This window comes from Balaenoptera ricei, chromosome 1 (genome assembly GCF_028023285.1).
Source record: "Balaenoptera ricei isolate mBalRic1 chromosome 1, mBalRic1.hap2, whole genome shotgun sequence".
NCBI lineage: Eukaryota > Metazoa > Chordata > Mammalia > Artiodactyla > Balaenopteridae > Balaenoptera > Balaenoptera ricei.
This window is the reverse complement of record NC_082639.1, coordinates 161207385-161227128: the sequence shown is the minus strand read 5'-3', so window position 1 is coordinate 161227128 and position 19744 is coordinate 161207385. Positions and strand designations below refer to the sequence as shown.

The 19744-nt window shown below is 43.8% G+C and overlaps 1 protein-coding gene across 2 annotated transcripts; it reads right to left on the bottom strand.

The window, feature by feature from the left end:
• Positions 1–2959: 2959 nt before the first annotated feature.
• Positions 2960–19480, bottom strand: DYRK3 (dual specificity tyrosine phosphorylation regulated kinase 3). Of its 2 annotated transcripts, XM_059940580.1 has the most exons (5): positions 19262–19480; positions 17274–17385; positions 8926–11517; positions 7094–7125; positions 2960–4705 (listed from the first exon to the last, which is right to left on the bottom strand). In XM_059940580.1, exons 1-3 carry the CDS (start codon positions 19336–19338, stop codon positions 9943–9945), a joined length of 1764 nt encoding a protein of 587 aa, XP_059796563.1. In that variant the 5' UTR covers positions 19339–19480; the 3' UTR covers positions 2960–4705; positions 7094–7125; positions 8926–9942. The 2 variants fall into 2 exon arrangements, with proteins under 2 accessions (XP_059796563.1, XP_059796569.1); XM_059940586.1 differs by lacking the exon at positions 19262–19480 and having other exon boundaries at positions 17270–17349.
• Positions 19481–19744: the final 264 nt, after the last annotated feature.

Here is a 19744-nt window from a genome sequence, read left to right as displayed (position 1 = left end):
ATCTGCTGCTAACCAAAGGGACATGGGTATTTGCTCTCTCCAGTTTGGGCCTCGGCCTCCCACATTTTCAGTTTCGAAGAGCCTGGGCACCATTCACCCATGATCACTGAGGCAGGAGGCCTTGTAGATAGTGGGTGGTCAGTGGGGGAAATGGCCATGGCTAGTGATGGACGGGGCAGTCACCACAAAAACCCTTTGCTGACCTCCACCCCTACCCTTCTTCTTTTGGCGGGGGGGATGGGCAGGAGGAGACTCCACAGGGCATCTAGTCTGCGTCTATCATCATATGTATCCCATTGTATGTCAGTTCTTCACCAGAGTCTAACTTTCCACTGAATTTGAGAGCAAGGACAAATGTCTTCATCACGTGTGAATCGCCCAGCGCACTGCCTGGCACATTCATTTACTGAAAGAATGAAGAGAAGGTGGTAGGGGGGACCTGGTGCCCACTGGGGGAGCCCCTGCAGAACACACAGCTGGGGGCAGGGAGAGGACACTCCCAGAGCCCGGGGCTCCAGCTTCTGACTTTACAAACTGTGACTCTGCGGTTGAGGAGCTCTCAGCCTCGGCCCCACCCAGGCTTTCCCAGCTAAAGTTGCACCTCTCTCCTCTGGATGTAGTAGAATTTAAGGCTGGGAATAAATCAAGAACGGAGGGATTACTCTCTCTTTGACATGCAGCTGCCAGGTTGAGGTAGTAGGGGTGTCGGGTGTGACACAGCAGTTGGGAAACAGTTGTCCCTGCAGGAAGATCCACCGCGGAAACCCTGGACCCTTATTTTAGCAGGATCAAGGGGAAGCACCTGTGGTCTCCTAGAGAGGTCTGGAGACTTCTCCCTCTCACTCATGCTGCTTTGCCTGGAAATCGCTCTGACATTTTAAAGCAGAGAGTGACTCTGGGTTTCAGGGAGAGGAAAGGGACTCCTGGATGAAGAGGGTTTACTGAGAGGGCGCTGGCACCAGGACAGTGTGGGACAGCTGCTCGAAAACTGTAGGAGAGGATCTCAGGGATGAAGTTCCTGACTCCATCCCATGTATTCACCTCAGTCTTGGGCTCAGACGGGGTTTGATGATGGGACAGAAGTAAAGAATGTTGATTTAGCAGCCAGAGAAAACAGCAACGCAAGCCAGCTCATTGTCGAGGGAAATAAAGGAGAGAGAGGCAAGAGAGGTCGGGAAGCCTGGTGCCTGCCGTTTCCTCCTCTCCCGGGGTTGCTGTGGATGGCAACTTAGAAATAGAATGGATGTTTGAGGAGGGAACAGCAAGACTCACACCCCTGACCTGAAATCATGTCGGAGAAACCCCGAGGGTGACCCCGTCTCACCTTCAAGGTCAGAAACAGAGGGAAGTGAGAGCCACGCAGCAAGGGGATAGCGTGTCTCTACACCATCTTTTCTCCTCCGCCTGCAGCTCCGAACACAAGACTCCAACTCTCGGCAGACTCAGAACATTCTCTTCTGAAACTCTCTCCCCTTCCCACCCCATTCACTTGCAGATTTATTCAAATTTTAAAACCAGAACGGACTGTAGATAACTTGGCATTTTCTCTAACTCCACTGCCTGGCTTTTTAAAATTCTGAACAGTCTACGTTGCTGCTGGCGCGCTCCGTGCCTGACAAGTGCCACTGGAGGGCTCTTTTTCTCACACACAGCAGTTGCTCAATAAGTCACTGTCAAAAGAATAAATGCACCAATAAAGGCCTGTATGGACGGGCTTCAGAAAGGCAGAGGTGAGTTTAGTTTGGGCCAGGGCTCCACCCCAGGGATGATAAAGAATTCTCCGCGGTGGTTCGGATTGGGTGTCCTGAGTCTGCTTGCCGTCAGAAGCTGTCAGCAGCCACTTGCAAAGGCAGGGCTGAGCAGCCTCTGTAAACAAGCAGGGCGCATTGCACCCAAACGCATGCTACAGAAAGGTCAAGATCAGCCCTCGGCATTGGCACAGTCGAGCCGCTGTCACTTCATGTGCCTCTGGACTGATGCCTTCGCGGACATTGAAAAGCAAAGGACAACACACCTTGAGCTCTCATTGCCATTTCACTGCCTTTTCCAAGCTCTGATGAGCTTTTGCCTTAAATGGAACAAAAAACCATAGGAGTGTCCTGGCTTGGGGTGTACTAGATCATGGGGAAATCTGAACAGCTATGTTCTTTTAACTTCCCCCTGGCCTGTAGTTTCTCCAGCCGAAGTTAGTTTTTCTAACATGCAGCAGCTTCATGTGAGTTATGGGAAGGTCCTTTTCTAGCTTTAGGCCCTGCTCTCATAAGGCAGGAAGCCCATTCAAGAATCCAAGGGACAATTCAAGGGTGGCAGAAGGCAGTTCTTCCGTGTCCACTTAGCTCCTGTTGCCAGGGCAGGAAGGGCTCAGGGCCAACCAGAAGCAGGCAGCAGCTAAGGTGCCTGAGGGCCCCTAAGAACATTCTTTCCCTTTCCATTTGCTCAGTTCCCTTAAGCTTAACATTACCCACAGACAAAAACCCCCGGAAACTTCCCAAATAAGCTGCATTCCTTAAACTGCTTGCCAGACCTCATCCTTAAACTAAGCTTAGGCCCCAGGAGAGTAAATGTGATAACTCTCTCCTGATGGGAGAGCTGATTGTTAGGGCTCTGGGAAGCAGGCCATCCCTGAGTACCGCGCCTGTTTCCCAATCTCCCTTCTTTACAACAATGCCAGAGCTTATGGACAGATGCTCTGGGGAACTAAAAGGATATTATAGGATGAATCTCTACAAGGCTGTTTCTCATTCCACTTCTTTTCTCATCCCAATATTTTCTTTTTTGAGCATTTTCTTTCTCTATCATTGTCGTCAAGTTAAGAGAGGCAGTACCTGCAGCACAGCCCTAAAAATTCAGTGATTGATAACTTGCCTACCACACTGGGAACATTTCAGAGTATAGCACTCAGGGCCTGCTGGGAAAGTTGTCAGCCTTGGTTTTGAAACAGTTATGAGATGCTGAAAAATTCTCAAAGCAATTTTTATTTTTTAAAAAACAAACAACCTAAAATAAAATAAAATAAAAAAAAACACTGACTCATCCATGCCAAACTGCGCTTTCCAGAGGAAGTGTGTCAGCAGATTCAAGTGAACAATGATAGAATCCCATGATCCCAAATGATTCAAACCTGATGCTTTAGAGGCTGACATCCTGAGCTGAAATAGCCACAGGTCACCATCTGGCCTGATTTAGGGGAGTCCTTTCTTTTTAGTTTATTTCTGTGGTAGCAGAAGAGGTGAGAATCTTTCGAGTCAACTGTCAGGCAGGCTTCTCCTGTTATAGAAAAAATTATGAGAGCTTGGGCTTGACTTAGTGGTTGGTGAGCTATATTAAGAATCATATTCTTTCTTTCAAAGTCTAGACGATATATTTGTAGCTCTGGCTTATCTCAGGGGCTATGGCTCTCAGGGACCAGAGAGCTTTTAGTCCTTACATGGTTGGGTTCACTTAAAAACTTTTCTCACTGAAATTAGCAGGCATAATTTGACAGGCACTTGGAAAGGATTACCCCTAATCACATTCTGGTTGAAGGCCAGGTTTGGAAGTAAATTCTTTTAAAATCTTGGGCTTTAGGAAGCACAGTTTGAAGGTGAAAGCGGGACATGTCATGTTGAAAAGAGGATATTAAAAATATTATTAAAAACTGAGAGGCTGATTCCTGGCAGAGGACAACTCTTCCTTGATTTGCTGATCCCTGGCCTCGTCTCTCTCCTTGTTTGGAAGACTCCAGGTTGCTCACGTTGTGGATGCCTGCAGTTGCTCTGTGCATATTAAGTTATAGGGCTCTACAGACTGGTCACCTCCGGCCAGACTGAAGAGACAGAGGAGAGCATGTTCCAGCAATTCTACCTGGTTCAAAGGATAAGCTCTTATCCTTAATTCTCAAAAGAGAAAAAGCATACAGACGCAGTCTGGAACAATCATTGTCACTCTTCCAACTTCCGTGTTCATGACATTGAATAATAGATGAAAGAGAAATAGTCAAAAGTAAATGAGAAAGAGTTTTCCATGATTCGCTAAAGTAGTAGGAGTATTCTGTTAGGAAAGCCCAGAACAATTTATCGGCTGCTACCTAAAATTTCGCATTTAACTTTAATTAGGCCTAGTTAGGAATTAAGCAAAACAGAAAGTTTCAACATGACTAGCTGCTACAGATCCCGACTGTTTCACAGTTGAAATTTTTGTTTAATCTTTTGTTCAGTTTTTTGATCACGCAAGAAACCCCGTTCTTAACAGATTCAGTGTCATGAAAACTAAAATATAATGACATCAGCCAGCTAACCTGTCTGTCCCAATCCGCACCTTAAAACACCTAGGAATAAAGTATACTACTATGGTCATAAATTAATTTCATCTGGGAAAGGAGATGCAGGTTAGACTCTTTCCTTCTTCACAGAGCCCCTGGGAGACAGAAGCAGACTCTTTAATATCATAGTTAGGTTACGGTTGCATTTTCCTTTTCATTATTATCAGTATCAAATACCGGACCAGAAGAAGGTGGCCTCACATAACCCTTCTCCAATTACCCTCTCTCAAAAAGAAGAGATCGGAGATTGACTACGTAGGTCAACTTGAAAGAAGACAAGAGGTGAGCACACTCCTGGTACACGGAGGGAAACGAACCCCCATCATCTGCACATGCTCGGTAGCGTCACAACCGATTAACTCAGAGCTTCGTGATGAATGGGAATGCCCGTCTGAAGCTTGCACTCTGATACAAGGAGAAATCGTGACAGCACATGATAAACAGATCAGTCACTGTGAGGGTAGAAAGTGGGATGGAGTCTAATAAAATAAGCAGGTATTAGCCGGATTAGCCAATTTTCCATGTTGAAAGAAAAACATGATCTTAGGAATGAAATAAAACAAACATTCCTACCCAGCTCTGTACTGTGTCAACAACAATTTGGAAACTCGGTTGATTTCGTGAATTTAAAAATCAATATAAGGGGTGAGAAGAGTCCCTCCCTGGATGGCAGTTTGGAATGGAAAGAGCTTGGCGAGGTTGCAAGGAAAGCCAAATGGATCTGAATTAAATGCTTTTTTTTTCAAATAATTTTTTTTAAAAGCGTTTAAAAGTTCCACCTAGAATTGTATTTAAATTTTCCTATAGATTAAAATAAAGTGAAAAACAGTGACCCCGCTCCACTCTTTGCGGCCTGGCTTTTGTTTCTCATTTTACCGTTAGAAAAGTCGGGTTAGAGTTGTGTGGGTGTTGGGCGTTTAAGCTCCATTCTCCGTAATCAGGAGAACCACCTCAATGTTGTGACGCTCCAGAGGAAGCAGCTTGCCCAAGTCAGAGATGAAATATATTCGGAGTCAGGCATCAAACCCAAGTCTCCTCACTATTTTTTTCGTTCCTGGGGCAAGGGGAGAATGATGGTTGTTAGTGTGTATTTCAGAATCCAGTTCTCAAACTTTGATGTGCATGTGAACCCCCTGGGAATCTTGTTAACGTGCAGATTCTGACTGATAAGGTCTAGGGTGGGGCCGGCACTCTGTACTTCCAGGAGACGCTGATATTGCTGGTCTGGCCCACAGGCCACTCCGAGTAGCAAGAGAAGTCCACTGCCTGCTAGTGAAGACACTGAAGTGGACTGGCTAAAAGTCAGTCACAGCAAGTTTGGGTCAGGAAGAGCTGGGACCGTATCCCCCACCCATCTCTGCATTCCCTGCTAAGCCCCCGTCGTGTGCTACACCTCACTGCTCACTCTTACTGAATTGGAGTGAACTTTGGGAAACACCCAAAGGACTGCTGACAAGCCATGTAGTAGTTGGCAAGGCTTTGGGAAGGCAGTGCTCACAGATCAGTGAAGGAATACATCCGAACACGGTTTCTCCCATTTCTCAACTTAGAAACAGTGTATCTTTAAAAACCCTAATCGTCATCTCCAGAAGTAAGATATGGAGAAGACACATGGAAGAGAATTAGCAGACAGTTTCTGGCATTCTCTTGGAGCTGAGTGGTTAAAGATAAAACTAACTCATACAGTAAGATTCAATGACCTTTATATTCTCGTGACAATGATAATAATAGATGATATAAAGAAACCTGCCACCTCATTCCTAGAGTTCAATCAGAAACTTGGGACTTCACCCTCATTTCCTCTTCCAGATTTTGTCACCTTCAGAGATTTAAGGAAAACAAACACTTTTGGTTTCTACTGTCATCCTTCTCATTGGCTCCAAAAAATCTTGACCAAATAAAGTGATAATTTAATCAAGATGGGTGGGGCGTCAAAAAGACACTGACATTATAAAATTAAAATAGCAGCAACTATTCTTAGCTGACAAATAAGTAAGGCATAAATAATTCTATCTCCCCAAGATGCTCCTCAAATGTGCCATCGAAAAAAGAACTAACCAAGCCTCAGTTTTCTTATCTGGTTAATGGGGATAATAATAATTCCCGTCCTGCAGAGGTAGCAAATGAGATAATGCTGCAGGTTCATTGCCTGGTATTTTGTGGGGTACCCATTTTCACAACTGAACAATTCTTTCCCCAAAAAGTGGACAATGCAGGTGAGAATCCAGATGTATAATTGGTCCATGTTGAGGGATTATGAGGCTAGTTCAGTGAGAAGGGCAAGGAGGAAGGAGAATTGAGGATGCCAATGAGACACGATCATGGGATCCAGATTCAGAGGAACCAAGTGAGATGAGGAGGGAGTGATGGTGGTGGTGGTGAAGGGTGGGGAAGGTGGTGGCTGCTGCTCCCGAGGGAGGGGGTTGCAAAGGTGAATCAGCCGGTCCCTGCCCTCTAACTACAAAAGCCACTCCACCCACACACTTCAGGGAACAACACAACCCAGCCAAACTGCCCTCATCACTTTGTCACAACAGTGGAAATGTTTCTGTCTGGAAGACTGGTCAGATCCTTCTGAATGTCCATATACCTTAGACCTTCTCTTGAAGCCAAGATTTTCTGAATAGCTGACCCTTGGAGAAAGTTGCATTGATTTTGAGATTGGGAGCCTTGTATCTAGTTTCCAAATAGCAATACAGAGTGTTCCTCGTTCATGATGTTGCATACTACTTGATTTACTGTGATTCAACAAATGTAGTTCCAAGCCCCCCAAACCCACACCCAGGAACAAACCTTGGAGTACCTTTCTTCTCTCCAACTCCACACTGTAAAAAAAAAAAAAAAAAAAAAAATCAATAAAAGAAGGCGGGACTTCCCTGGTGGCACAGTGGTTAAGACCCCGCGCTCCCAATGCAGGGGGCCCAGGTTCGAGCCCTGATCAGGGAACTAGATCCCACATGCATGCTGCAACTAAGAATTCGCATGCCACAACTAAGGAGCCCACGTGCTGCAACTAAGGAACCAGCGAGCCACAACTAAGAAGCCTGCAGGCTGAAACTAAGGAGCCCGCCTGCCGCAACTAAGGAGCCCACACGCTGCAACTAAGGATCCGGTGAGCCGCAACTAAGGAGCCTGCAAGCTGCAACTAGGGAGCCCGCCTGCCACAACTAAGACCCTGTGCAACCAAATAAATAAATAAATATTAAAAAAAAAAAAGTCAACCAACTTGACCTGTTTAATTAAAATCACAAAAATGGCTAAAGAACAATCCAGCAACTGTAAGACACAGCCTGAATCTCTGTACTAACTCTGATCCAATTTGGTCATTCAGTGCTATGGCTGGGCAGGGATCCAAGCAAAAATCTGACAGTGGTTGGAAAAAGGGTGACAGCTTCTAAAAACTACAGTTGTCCCTAAACTTGAAACACACTCATAAACCTCCTCAAATCCATCTGGCACAACCGCCATGTTTTAGAGCAGCCCACTCTCCCCAAACTTGAACCGGCCCGCAGAAGACAGTCATGCCAACTTGAATGACTCTGCTCTGCGTCACCCTCTAGGTTGCCAAATTTAGGCATAAACACATCCATTCACCCTCCCAGAGCTTTCTAGAATTTGTACAGTGTCATGGGTTGTCTATATCCTGTCGCTTGGCCCAGGTTCTGTAACCTCATGGTCCATTCACTACACAAAAACAGACCACACGCCAACCTCAGCCACAGGCTCCCTTCTCTCCCAAGTCACACACCAATGCTGGCTGACCAAGGAGACATCTCACTGACAACACAGACATCGAAATCCAGCACGTGGCAGATGTGTCTGGGGTTGCAGTCCTTTCAACACAGTTTGCTTAAGAGAGCAGGTCTCCCACACAGATAATGACTGGAAAAACCACCTCACCATATGCTCTGCCTAGATAATGCAGGAGTCTTACACAACTTCTCTGTAAGTTAGAGCATTCAGCAGGAGTTAGGGGGCTGAAAGGAGTTGCATATTCCATCGCCTTCTGTAAACTAGGGGTAGGGGAAATAATTAAGGTTTTAAATAGTCCACTTGCTCAGGCCCCAGAAGTACCAGGACATCCCCCTTTGTAAGAGGCTGAGGTCACAGTCTGAACCTTTCTCTGCCCTGTGGTCCTTGTGCCTGAGAGGCTGGGGCCATGCTCTGGACATTTGTTCTCACAGCCTGTGCTGTGAGGAATACTTTTGGTTAAGGCAAAAGTTCCTTAAGTAACAGGCCCATGGCATTTTCCTTCTTTTTGTGACTGTGCTGCCCAACAGAAACAGCCTCGTTCCGACCTTATGGAATCTGTAGAGACTAAATTCTATCATAAAAATGGAACTGGATACTCCTGAGAACAGTGTTGGAGAAAGCAAGGTCTACTCTGAAGAACACACTGTCAGGACAGAGTTCAGGTGGACTCTTGTTTTGGAGGAGGGTGGAAGCAGAGGCACGGCAGGCGGAAAAAAACAAAACTGCAGCAGTGAGTTAGTTACCGTCCCTTTCACCATCCTTCTGAATAAGGCATCTGGCCAGCAATTAGTTTTATTACCAGCCCTCACTGTTTAAATCTTAGCAGAGAAAAAGAAAGGACGTTGAAGTGAAGAAAAAATGAAATGGATTACCACCAGTTTCTGGATTTTCTTCTTATATCTGAAGCTCACTCCCAGTCTAGGGAATAGTCTTCGGTTTAAACTGAAAGTGAGAAAATTGTGGCACATTAAGGTGGCAGATAGCTGGAAAGAGGAGCGAAAGCAATGAGGCTGTAGTTAGGGTTATGTGATAGCAATCACTTTTATAAGGAAAGAGTCCATGGAAATGCAGAACTGCAGTTTGCAGGCTGATTCTACCTTTAACGTTCTGGGTCATTTGGGGCCAAGAACTTCTTTATCTTCCTTGGAGATGGGAGGAGGGATGCATATGACTTGTTTTAAAACCAGTACTTTGTGAAGTGGTAAGATGTCTGTAAAATGCTTTGAGAGCCCAGGAAACAAACCAGTGGCAAAATAATAATAAATAAAAATAATAACGACAACATACAATAAAAACACCATGCATCACAGAATTGAAGGGCAGAGAAATGAGCCACTTGGAAGCAGTGACGAGACTTTTCTAGGGGACCCACAGCTTCCCGGAGCTTCCCCCACCCTGTACTCTGCTGTGAGCCCTTTCACCTAGCATGAGCCCACAGGACAGGCTGCTGGCGCGAGAGATCTAGCTTTGAGTCTCATCTATAACTACGGCCATGTCCCAAATTAACCCTCTAGAACAGATGCCGAGGGAGACTAGAAGTGAATGTTCAGGATATACTTTCTGGTATATCGTTTACCTTGAGAGAAAGGGATTTAAACCAACAGCATAATACACAGGTTGATGCACACCTGACAATAATAACAAAAGATGCACTGACCTATAAAAAGCCTTTTACTATGTATCCCAGGATGGCCAATACAAGCTGGTTAGGTAATTAGCCCTTCAAGAGTTCTTTTGCAGTCATATAAAAATGCTTTGCCTTGTTAAAAAAAGATATCTAGTCTACCAAAAACATATCCATGAATGGGCTTGGGTTTTTTTTTCCATTTTCAGGTTTGCAAGATAATTAAAAATACCTACATATCGTCTCTGAGCACACCAGCTGTCCATTAGCTAATCAGTTTTGGCAATACACTGCACAGAGGTATACCACCACTGGTTTCTGACATTAAGTTAGCTTTAAGCTTATTGGCTATTCCTACAACTGGAGGCAGCTTGGAACCCAGGCCCTGGAAAGCATTTGCAGGATTTACTACCCTTTTGCCTGACACCTTTTCAATGGTGAGAGGTCTGGGCACAGACTTGCTAATCCAAGGGTGTCTTAGTGCTTGAGCTGGGGTCAGGCGGGCAGAGGGGTCCCAGTGAAGACACCTTTTCAAAAACTCTACGAATAAGTAATCATCACACCCCTTCAGTGCTGTCCCCCAGTCTTTGCTGCCTGGGGGACCCCGCTTCTTACCCCTCCGTGAACGACCTCCCACAAGCACAACCCTCCCATCTGCCTGAGTGGTCACAGAACAGTAGCGAGGTAGGCCCTTGGAGTTAATAAAGTACTTGGCACGTTTGGATTGCTCCAGGAGTTTTGGTGGTGGCATCCCTAGAAGCTCCATCATACAGGCCAGCTGGTCTCCTTCATCCTCTCCAGGGAAGAGAGGCTGTCCTGTTAAAAGTTCTGCAAGGATGCAGCCAAAACTCCATATGTCAATGGGCGTGCTGTAGCGGTTTCCTAAGATGATCTCTGGAGCTCTGTAGAACCGAGACTGGATATATGTGTAAAGCTTCTGGTACTCAAAACAGCTGGACCCAAAGTCAATGACCTTAGTCGCACTGCGCCCATGGTGTTTCAGGAGAATGTTTTCTGGCTTCAGGTCACAGTGAATGATCTTGTTTTTGTGGAGAGCATCCAAGGATTGCAAGATGGATTGAGCAAACTTGCGAACCAACTGGATGCTAAAACCCTGGAACTTGTTTTTTTTAATGAGCTCATAAAGGTCTATGCTCAGCAACTCAAAGGCCATGCAAACATGGTTCCGGAACGTGAAACTTTCCAGCATATGAATAACGTTCATGCTACCAGTTTTATCCTGCTTTTTAAGATGCTCCAAAATCCGGATCTCCTCGGCTGCTTGGCGATGGAAGCGCTTTTCATTGCGTACCATCTTCAGGGCCACGTACTGTCGAAGTTTGTGATCATAGACCCGGGCTACCTGCCCAAAACTGCCCTTGCCAATAATTTTCAGCACCTCATATCGATAAGCTAGATGGTCTCGAGGCACGTGAATATAGGCCCCATCTGCATCATCATAACCCCCATTATTGGGACCACCGATAACTCCATGTCTTTTTTTGGCATTTGGACCCACAAAGTAAATTTCTGGATAATTGATGATTTCCAGCTTCTCATAAGCAGTGAGGTGGTGTTTATATTGCTTCAGTGCTTGTTCTGGAGTCAGAGGCAACACTTTGGATGCTTTGGATGAACTGCTAGATTTTACTGTATTCAAACTATCTGAACTTTTACCCTGAGAAACTGTAGGAGAGCATTTTTCAGAGTCGTTGATGCCATCTGACTGAAAAGTATCAGATCTTCTGTTGCCAAATTCTTGAAATAGTTGTTCTACCTTCATCTCACCTCCATTCAGGAAGCGCTGAGTAGGATCTCTTGTTAAATGCTCAGTGGTGATCTACGGCAAAGAGAAGTGAAGAAGTTAAAGTCACTAAAAACGGTGGAAGAATGAAAGAATCGTCCCCCTGACTGAACAAAACAACAAAACATGCCAGTTGTGTAGTCAAAAGACCCAAAAGTGAGATGAGAAAAGCAGGAGTCTCTAGAAACTCGTGTTATGTTAATCCTTAGGTTCCCTGACTGCTATGGCCACCCCAGCCCCACTACATAGGCCTCCCTTTGTTCAAGACAAGACGGTCATCTTACCATACCCGGAACATGCTAGATTCCTTCTAACTGGTATGTCTTCCTACCGAGAATCTTTTCACCCCATCCACTCAAATCCTACGCTCTTTCAAAGCCCAATTCTAGTTCTCCCTCTTCCACTTAGAACTACTCCAAGCCCATACTAACTATGGGCTTACACTCACATCTTAACTGCAGCTTTTCGAGTCTACCACATAATCTGGCACTTGTTTTTGTTTGTTTGTTTGTTTGTTTTAATTTATTTATTTTTGGCTGCGTTGGGTCTTCGTTGCTGCACGCGGGCACGCGGGCTTTCTCTAGTTGCGGCGAGCGGGGCCTACTCTTCGTTGCGGTGTGCGGGCTTCTCATTGCGGTGGCTTCTCTTGTTGTGGAGCACGGGCTCTAGGCACGCGGGCTTCAGTAGTTGTGGCACAGGGGCTCAGTAGTTGTGGCTCACGGGCTCTAGAACACAGGCTCAGTAGTTGTGGCACACGGGCTTAGTTGCTCCGCAGCATGTGGGATCTTCCCGGACCAGGGCTCGAATCCGTGTCCCCTGCATTGGCAGGCAGATTCTTAACCACTGTGCCACCAGGGAAGCCCGGCACTTGTTATATATATACTGTCCTATATTGTTTACAAACTGATTCAAGTACCTTCCCAAATCTTAAGGGCATGTACCAGGAGCAAAATAATACATATTAAAGTGTTCTGTAAATGATAAAGGGACAGAGGCAGGATGTGACCCCAGGTCTTCTGAATCTTGGTCCAGAACATTAACATAACCTGGTACCAGGTTCTCCTAGTGCCTGTACTATTCTCCAGTAGGGCTGAATGTTGACTTTGGCCTGGAATCAACCAAGGCCTCATCATCTACTCCTGGGTCCCCAAATAAATGATCACATCTTTCTATCTCAGTTCATTGAATCAAAAAATTTCTAATCCAGAGAGAACTCTTGAGATCACCAAGGCCAATTCTTTATGTATCTGATGAATAGCAGTGAGAATCTAAGGCCCCAGGGTGCTTCTTGTAAAACTCTCCTAAAGACAAAGAGTCTCCTTTCTCTCTCCCTCCCTTGCTCATAGACACATACACTAGTCTCCCTCAGCAAAAGCCTACGTGACAAAGGCATACAACTCTTTTTACTTGATTTGGCATCACCTTTTCCTGCAAGGAACAATAACCCACAGAAAAAACTCTACTTACTAAATACGTCTGAAATGAAATAAGATTCTTTGAAACTCGATGGAGGGAAAGACAATGAAAAAGCCAAACACTAAAAAAATACTAAGAAAAATATAATGTGCTAGAAGGAAAGAAGAAAAAAAGTGCTAAATCTGTTGTTTAAAAAAAAAAGTCTGGGATACTTCAAAGAACAACTATTTTTCTTAACAGACCCTGAAGAACTGTACCCCTGATCTGTATGATTGAGAGCCTCTATGATCAAGGGTAGATAATTCCAGAGAAGTTCTGAGCTATATTTATGATCTCTTAAAATATAACACAAATTATAAGGTAATGATCCAAAGTGGCCAACCATTTAAAAAATAGAATTTTAATATAACCTAAGCAAACAACACCTGACCCATCACCTATGTAAATAAAAATATAAAAGATGAAAATATAAACAACAAAAAAGGGATGAAAAAAAAATTAAGTGTTGGCATACTTTAGACAGCCCCTAATTTAGTTATAAAAGCACGACATTAGTTCCTGCCTGCTTCTTTTAGGTCATTTAATCAATTTAAACATTTATATAGTACTACAGTTACAAAACTGAGGCACTGCACCATCTTACATATAAGCAAAGCAGCCAGTACAACAGTAGCCATACTTTGGCATTGAGTTTCTAAATAAAGAGGCAAGATACGGACAAGGAGAGATCTCTGATACCAAAATAGTGAACTATCACTAGTCAAGAAAATAAAATAGGCTTGCAGACAGAACCTAAATACCTTGTTAAAATGTAAATATAATGCAACATTTTTTTTATCAGCAATTAAAGTCAAATAACCATTCCTGTTTTTAGGGATGAAAAAAAAAGGTCTCATCCATCCATCTAACATTCACATGAGCATTAATTGTTCACAATTATAAAAATGCCAAAAAACAGGTTACCTCAAGGCACTACAATCTATTAGGAGATAGGTTTGGCTGAGCTAGGGAATTATAATTATTCGGTTTTAGGTAGATTTACATAACAAAACCAAATATTTGCATGCATCTAAACCAGTTTTCCTTAAATTTTTACTACCTAACCTAAATGCATCTAAATATTTACTGCCAAAGTCTTGGGGACACATTCTGAAGAAATGTGAAGTCAGAAGGCCTAGGCTGGGGTCCTGGCTACACTGCTCAAAAACTGTAGGTCCCAGGGTAGGCTTAACCTTTAGCCCAGTTTCTTAGCCTCAATTTCTTTATCTTTAGAATGTGGATAATAATACCTCCTTGCACGACGTTGTGTGAATCAAATTATAATTAATAATATATGTGAAAGACCCTCAGAAACTATAAAACATGTTAAAAACACTGGTAACAATTAGGCAAAATTCTCAATATATTGTTTAAACTCCAATACACCCTCCCTTTCCCCTTTTAGCTTATCTTTTCTCTCTGTGGTGCCGTCCTCTGCAGCTCCAGACTCTCCCTCCGCCAGACATCTGGCATCAACTATGCCTTCTGCTCCATGAAGGCTCGCACAATCAGCCTTCCCTTAGGATGCATGGAAACACCTCACCCACTTTCTCCCCCACATAAAACCTCCTTGCAACTTGCCGTGCAATTTAATGGGTTATCTCCCCAGAGATATTTGACCTTTAACAAGATCAATGCCTTAACCCAAGGGAATGACTCTCTAGGACCCGCAGTCATCAATGACAAGCTGGTAGGAAAGGTATTTGTGGTCCAGGGTCCACCCCTGGGTGGACCTACTATTTCACCTACTCTGCCTACATATAAGGCTGTGCTGGCTCTGGAGGTCTTCATTTCTGTTTGTGATAAAGAGAGGGTCTCAGGTACAGAATGTTAATAACAACAGAAATTTAATTTCCACAGAACTATTACAATAAGATTAAGGATGTCATTTGGATTTCCTGACTCATGGTTTTTCCTTAAAGTGAGCCTAAATCTCTCTCTCTGCAAATTAAGTCTTATTTTCCCCTCCAGAACTACACAGGAGTGTCCAAATTTCCATGTTAAAGCCCTTCAGATACCTAAAAGGGGCTGTCCTGCCTTCACCAGTTTTTCTCTAGGCTCATCATCCCCATCACATCCTCCACCTCACACGCCTGGGTCAGGCTGCCTTACTATATCCTATTCACATTCTCAACACGGGCTGCACGTTATGTATCTCTGCAAGTGTGGCTCCCAGAACAGAACAAGACACTTCAGGTCTAGTCCCCCTGTGGACTGTCAAGGTTTGAACCTCCAATGAATCTGAAGAATTCCAGAAAGGAGTTTTTTCCACACAGGGAGGGGTTCTCGCCTTAGCTGTCTTTCCTTTCCTGTAATAACTCAAATACTGGTCTGAATCAATTATGGATCAAGTCTGCTGTGCTAGAAATAAAATCTTCCTTCCATTGTTCTAGGAGAATCTACAATTTTCACACATGTTAAAGTAGTTACAAAACACTATATATGTCTAGTCTAGGGTTATAATCACAATAACTGACCAATGTCTGCAATCGACTTCAAATATTTTAACTATGTAATTATATCCAGAGAGATAAATAATGCCAGATTAATCATGTTTTATTTAAGAATCCTTTATATACATTGTTAATTTGGAGCACTCTTTTTTTTTTTAACACCTGTATTGGAGTATAATTGCTTTACAATGGTGTGTTAGTTTCTGCTTTATAACAAAGTGAATCAGCTATACAAATACATATATCCCCATATCTCCTCCCTCTTGCCTCTCCCTCCCACCCTCCCTATCCCACCCCTCTAGGTGGTCACAAAGCACAGAGCTGATCAATTTGGAGCACTCTTGACGTTTCAAATAGAATCTTCAACTGTGTTAATCAAGTCTTGAAGATCTTGTTGAGAAATTCAGAAAAGGAATATCCTTCTCGTCCAGATATAGAAACACCATACTCTCCCTCGCTCTCGACCCTAAATCTCTGCAACACAAAGCTAACCCAATAAAAGCCTGTGAGCAGATGATTTATAGTTTACAACAAGAATGTAAGGGCATCTTGGATAAACAATGAAGCCAAAGGACTTTGTGAAATAAGCAATAGCGTCTCGCAATGAAGTCATGGCATAATGAACTATAAGTGTTACTAAGAGGTCAAAAGCACTTTTTTCAGCAAAATTTGCTGAATCTAAAATCTTGTGTTTTGCAAGCTGTGTTACTCTGAATACCATACAGTAAAAAAATTCATTTTGATCCTGAAACATACAATTTAATTGCCGTACTATATGGTGATTAGCACTGGCCAACTCTGAAGTAAAGTTAAAATGGACTTTAAGTCACATGATGACCAATTGCAAAAGTTTCCCAGAGAGATGTGCTAATTGTCAGCAAGTAACCACGAAATCTGATAGTCAACACAAGGAGTATATAGGTGGTTCTGGAGCTCTTAGAGGTTTTTACATATTAAAAAAAAAAGCTTGTGGAGAATGGAAACTTACTACACTTCAGAAAGGAGATTAAAAATAATAGGGTGACCAGCCTTCCAAATATATATAGCCCGTATTTTGTAATATTATTAGCCTTGAAAGTAGTGAAGGGGTTGATTTTTAATGGCAAAAGCTGACAAACCGTTGGGAAGGACTATGAAAAATGCAAGCAATTTTTTACATAGAAGTAATTTTAGGTCTTAAACAGAAATATGAAGGAGAATTATTGATAAATTAGTCTACTCAATTATTCAATTTGTTCATTGATGATATATGCAGCAAATTTTAAAGTCACAGGATAGATTCTCCCTGTCATGGAACTTGTCCAAACCCTGCTCTCCCTACCACTCTACGAGTGGCGAGGGAATGGGAATTAATTTATTATTTTAAACGTAAAACGGTGTCAAAAGCTAAATGTCTGCAAGCTCCAAAATGATTAAATGCATCGAAACCAAAATGTATTGTTCAAGTTTTATTTATGATCTATAAAATGGTTCTCTTAAGCATACTAATAAGCTAGGACTGCATTTCTGCCGTGCAGGAAAAATCTGCAGATCTGTAAGTTCAGAGGTATTTTCTGTTTCTTGTTCTTGTTAAAATGAGCCATCATAATATACTGTACATATCATTCTATTAAAAAAATAACCACTATCTAGATAAAAGTAGCATGTCATTTTTTTCCCTATTTACCCCAGTGATTGAAAGGAATAGGTGGGCTCCAAATCAAAATCATTCTGAAAAGCTGAACTTGGACCACAGAAATTGTTATTTCAAAGTCAAGAAAAAGCAAAAGTGAATAAAAAATAGCCTGGGTTACCAGTGAGATGTGACTGTACCTTGACCATTTAAAGTAGCATTTCCTCCTTTCCAGGCCCATTAGAGCTCAAAGAATTACTTCACTTACTTACATTTAGTCTTCTGGGTAGAGGTGGTTCAGAAGGATTGCAGAGTGCATTTGAACAGGGTGGGCATTTGGTTTCATCTATCATCATGAAGGTATCATAGACACCATCACCCAATCTAGTTGAAAGGATTACAGATAAAATCTGTCAGTAACTGAAGTATATACATTTGTATTTCCAAAACACCCTGTGTCTTAACTGCTTCATATCTGCTACAAAGAATAATTAATACAAACAAATGTCTACACTGCATTTTGGCACTGAATACACACCACAGGGGTATTTGGCAGATGAAGAGAGGAAACCCAACTTTTCCTCCTTTTTTTATTTTTAAAGAAAGGACAGCATTTCTAGGTTTATATTTTGAAATCGTTAAAGTAAGTCTTACTTTCTGAATGTTGTTAACAATAGGGACTATCAAAAGAATCTCATTTAACTTACTACTTGAAAACGAACACTAGTTGAAATCTGAAGCCTAAAAGCTAACCAGAACAAACAAACAAGACAGAGAACTGTATTTTCAAGTAGGAGACTTGGATTCTAATCTCAGCTCTACCACTGGCTACTCTACCTTCCTCTCTGAGCCGTTGGCCACATGTTGTAAATGGAAGAGTAGTTCCAGTCTACGCACTTCTGGGTCTCATAAGCAAGAAATAAAAGGCCTTCTTAGGGCTGTTTTCTCTTTATTTATTTATTTACTTTCCTACTTAACATCTATCTAACTTGTAGAAAAATACAGTGAATTCTACAGCAAATACTACAGTGATTCTCTAAATTACAAAATGTACTGGATTTCACGTCTTTACCCACTTAATTTTCTGGTGGATGGTGGAAGCTAAATGCCAAATGATCATTTCTCTGCTCTTTAACACTGTGCCTCCACCGCTGTAAGGGAACACAAAAGACGGAGAGGATTTATTTAATCCACAAGATGGCCCTGAATAATGTATTTCATCTGCCACCAAGAACATGGATTTCCCAGTAACACACATCAGCATGTCATTGTATCATTTTTACATGATATACTGTGAATACAATGATAATGACCCAGCTGCAAGGGAAGAATTTTTTTTAATCTTTAAAACGATGCTGGAATATTCTAGTGGCTTATAAAAACTGTTTTGTAAAATTAGTTCTAGAGTTTTCTTAATCGATGTGTTATAGGAATACAAAGAGAAAAAAAAAAACGAAAAACAAAAACCAAACAGAAAACCCACTACAAATATTTTTGGAATGTTCTCTTTTTAAAAAACATGCTTACATTCTGATAAAATTACACCTTTAACGGAAACTGCTTCATTGACAAGAACCAAAAATTCTGGATGTGACTGATTCTTTGCCAACAGCATGAATAAAACAAACAAAATGGGACAGACGTCCACATTTACAGAGAAAACGACAGACTGAAGACCTACAAGATTTCCTATAAATAGCCAAAGGAAATTACCCAAAGGTAGTCTCCATGCAAATGAAGTGGGCAGGTGGTCCCTACTCTCCATTAAGGTGTAAAATACAATGCAAGGTGCAGAATCTCTCAAAACATGATCCACAGAAAGCCCTACTCAGCAGAGCCCCTCACCTACACCCCTCACGGCAAAGCCCTTGGTTATCTGCTCTGAGCAACAGGGCTTCTTTGAAAAGGTATTGCTCCCTGTCTCCCCCAGTTTGCTAAAAAGCCCCACAAAAAATCCCAGCTTCTCAGAGTTCCTTACCATATACCCCCGATCTAGGACTTCAGAAATAATCTCCAGGGTGGGAATTCTTCTTTCCCTAACTCTGCTCAAGCCCCCTCCCGTGCTGGGCTGGGGGGAGGGGAGCTGATGGAGAGGAAGAGGGTGGGCCAGTCCCGGGAGGGAGTCAGACCCCTTCCCTCGTCCTTCCTGCTTGGGGGCTCGCTCAACCTCCAGCCCAGTCCATCCACGCCCCCCGACCTCGCCTGCCAGCTGCAGCGGCTCACTCGGGCGCCCCAGCCCGTTATCCCCCGGCGCCGTTACCTCCGCTGCTGGGGCGGGAGTCCGGCTCCTGGTGGCCCCGCATCCTTCCGCCCGGGCCCGCGAGCTGTGCCTCCCATCCGTCAGCTCGGGACCCCCCGGAGGGAGGGGCGGCGGTTGGACGGTCAGGCAAGCAGTGTCCACCTGCCCTGGGGCGGCTGCCTCCCGGGCCGCGACGTTCCCTCGGTAACTCTCTTCCAGACACTGCAGCTCCGCGCGCGTTCGCTCGGGACTGGCTGGGGTCGAGAACAGCCAGAGGAGCAGCAGGGGCGGGAAGGGGAGTGGTGTGGTCGCCTAGCAACCGCGGCACGCCCCGGGAAACGCCTCTGCGCAACTACGCGATCACGCACAGGGGCGGGGCCGAGGCCTCTCCCCATTGAGCGGCGCGTGTCTCGGAAGCTCTCGCTGGCTCCGGAAGGTGGGAGGCGGGAGGCTCGGAAACCGCCGCCTGAGGTTCTCTGGTCGCTGGCTGAGGCCTGAGGGCCG

Bases quoted from the DNA above. Each gene is read 5' to 3' on its own strand.
- DYRK3 (XM_059940580.1), bottom strand. From the start codon at position 19,338: ATGGGAGGCACAGCTCGCGGGCCCGGGCGGAAGGATGCGGGGCCACCA. The intron at 17,386-19,261 runs GTAACGGCGCCG...CCTTTCAACTAG, and splicing joins CTCCCGCCCCAGCAGCGGAG to ATTGGGTGATGGTGTCTATG. The intron at 11,518-17,273 runs GTAAGTAAGTGA...TCTTTGCCGTAG, and splicing joins CTCTACCCAGAAGACTAAAT to ATCACCACTGAGCATTTAAC.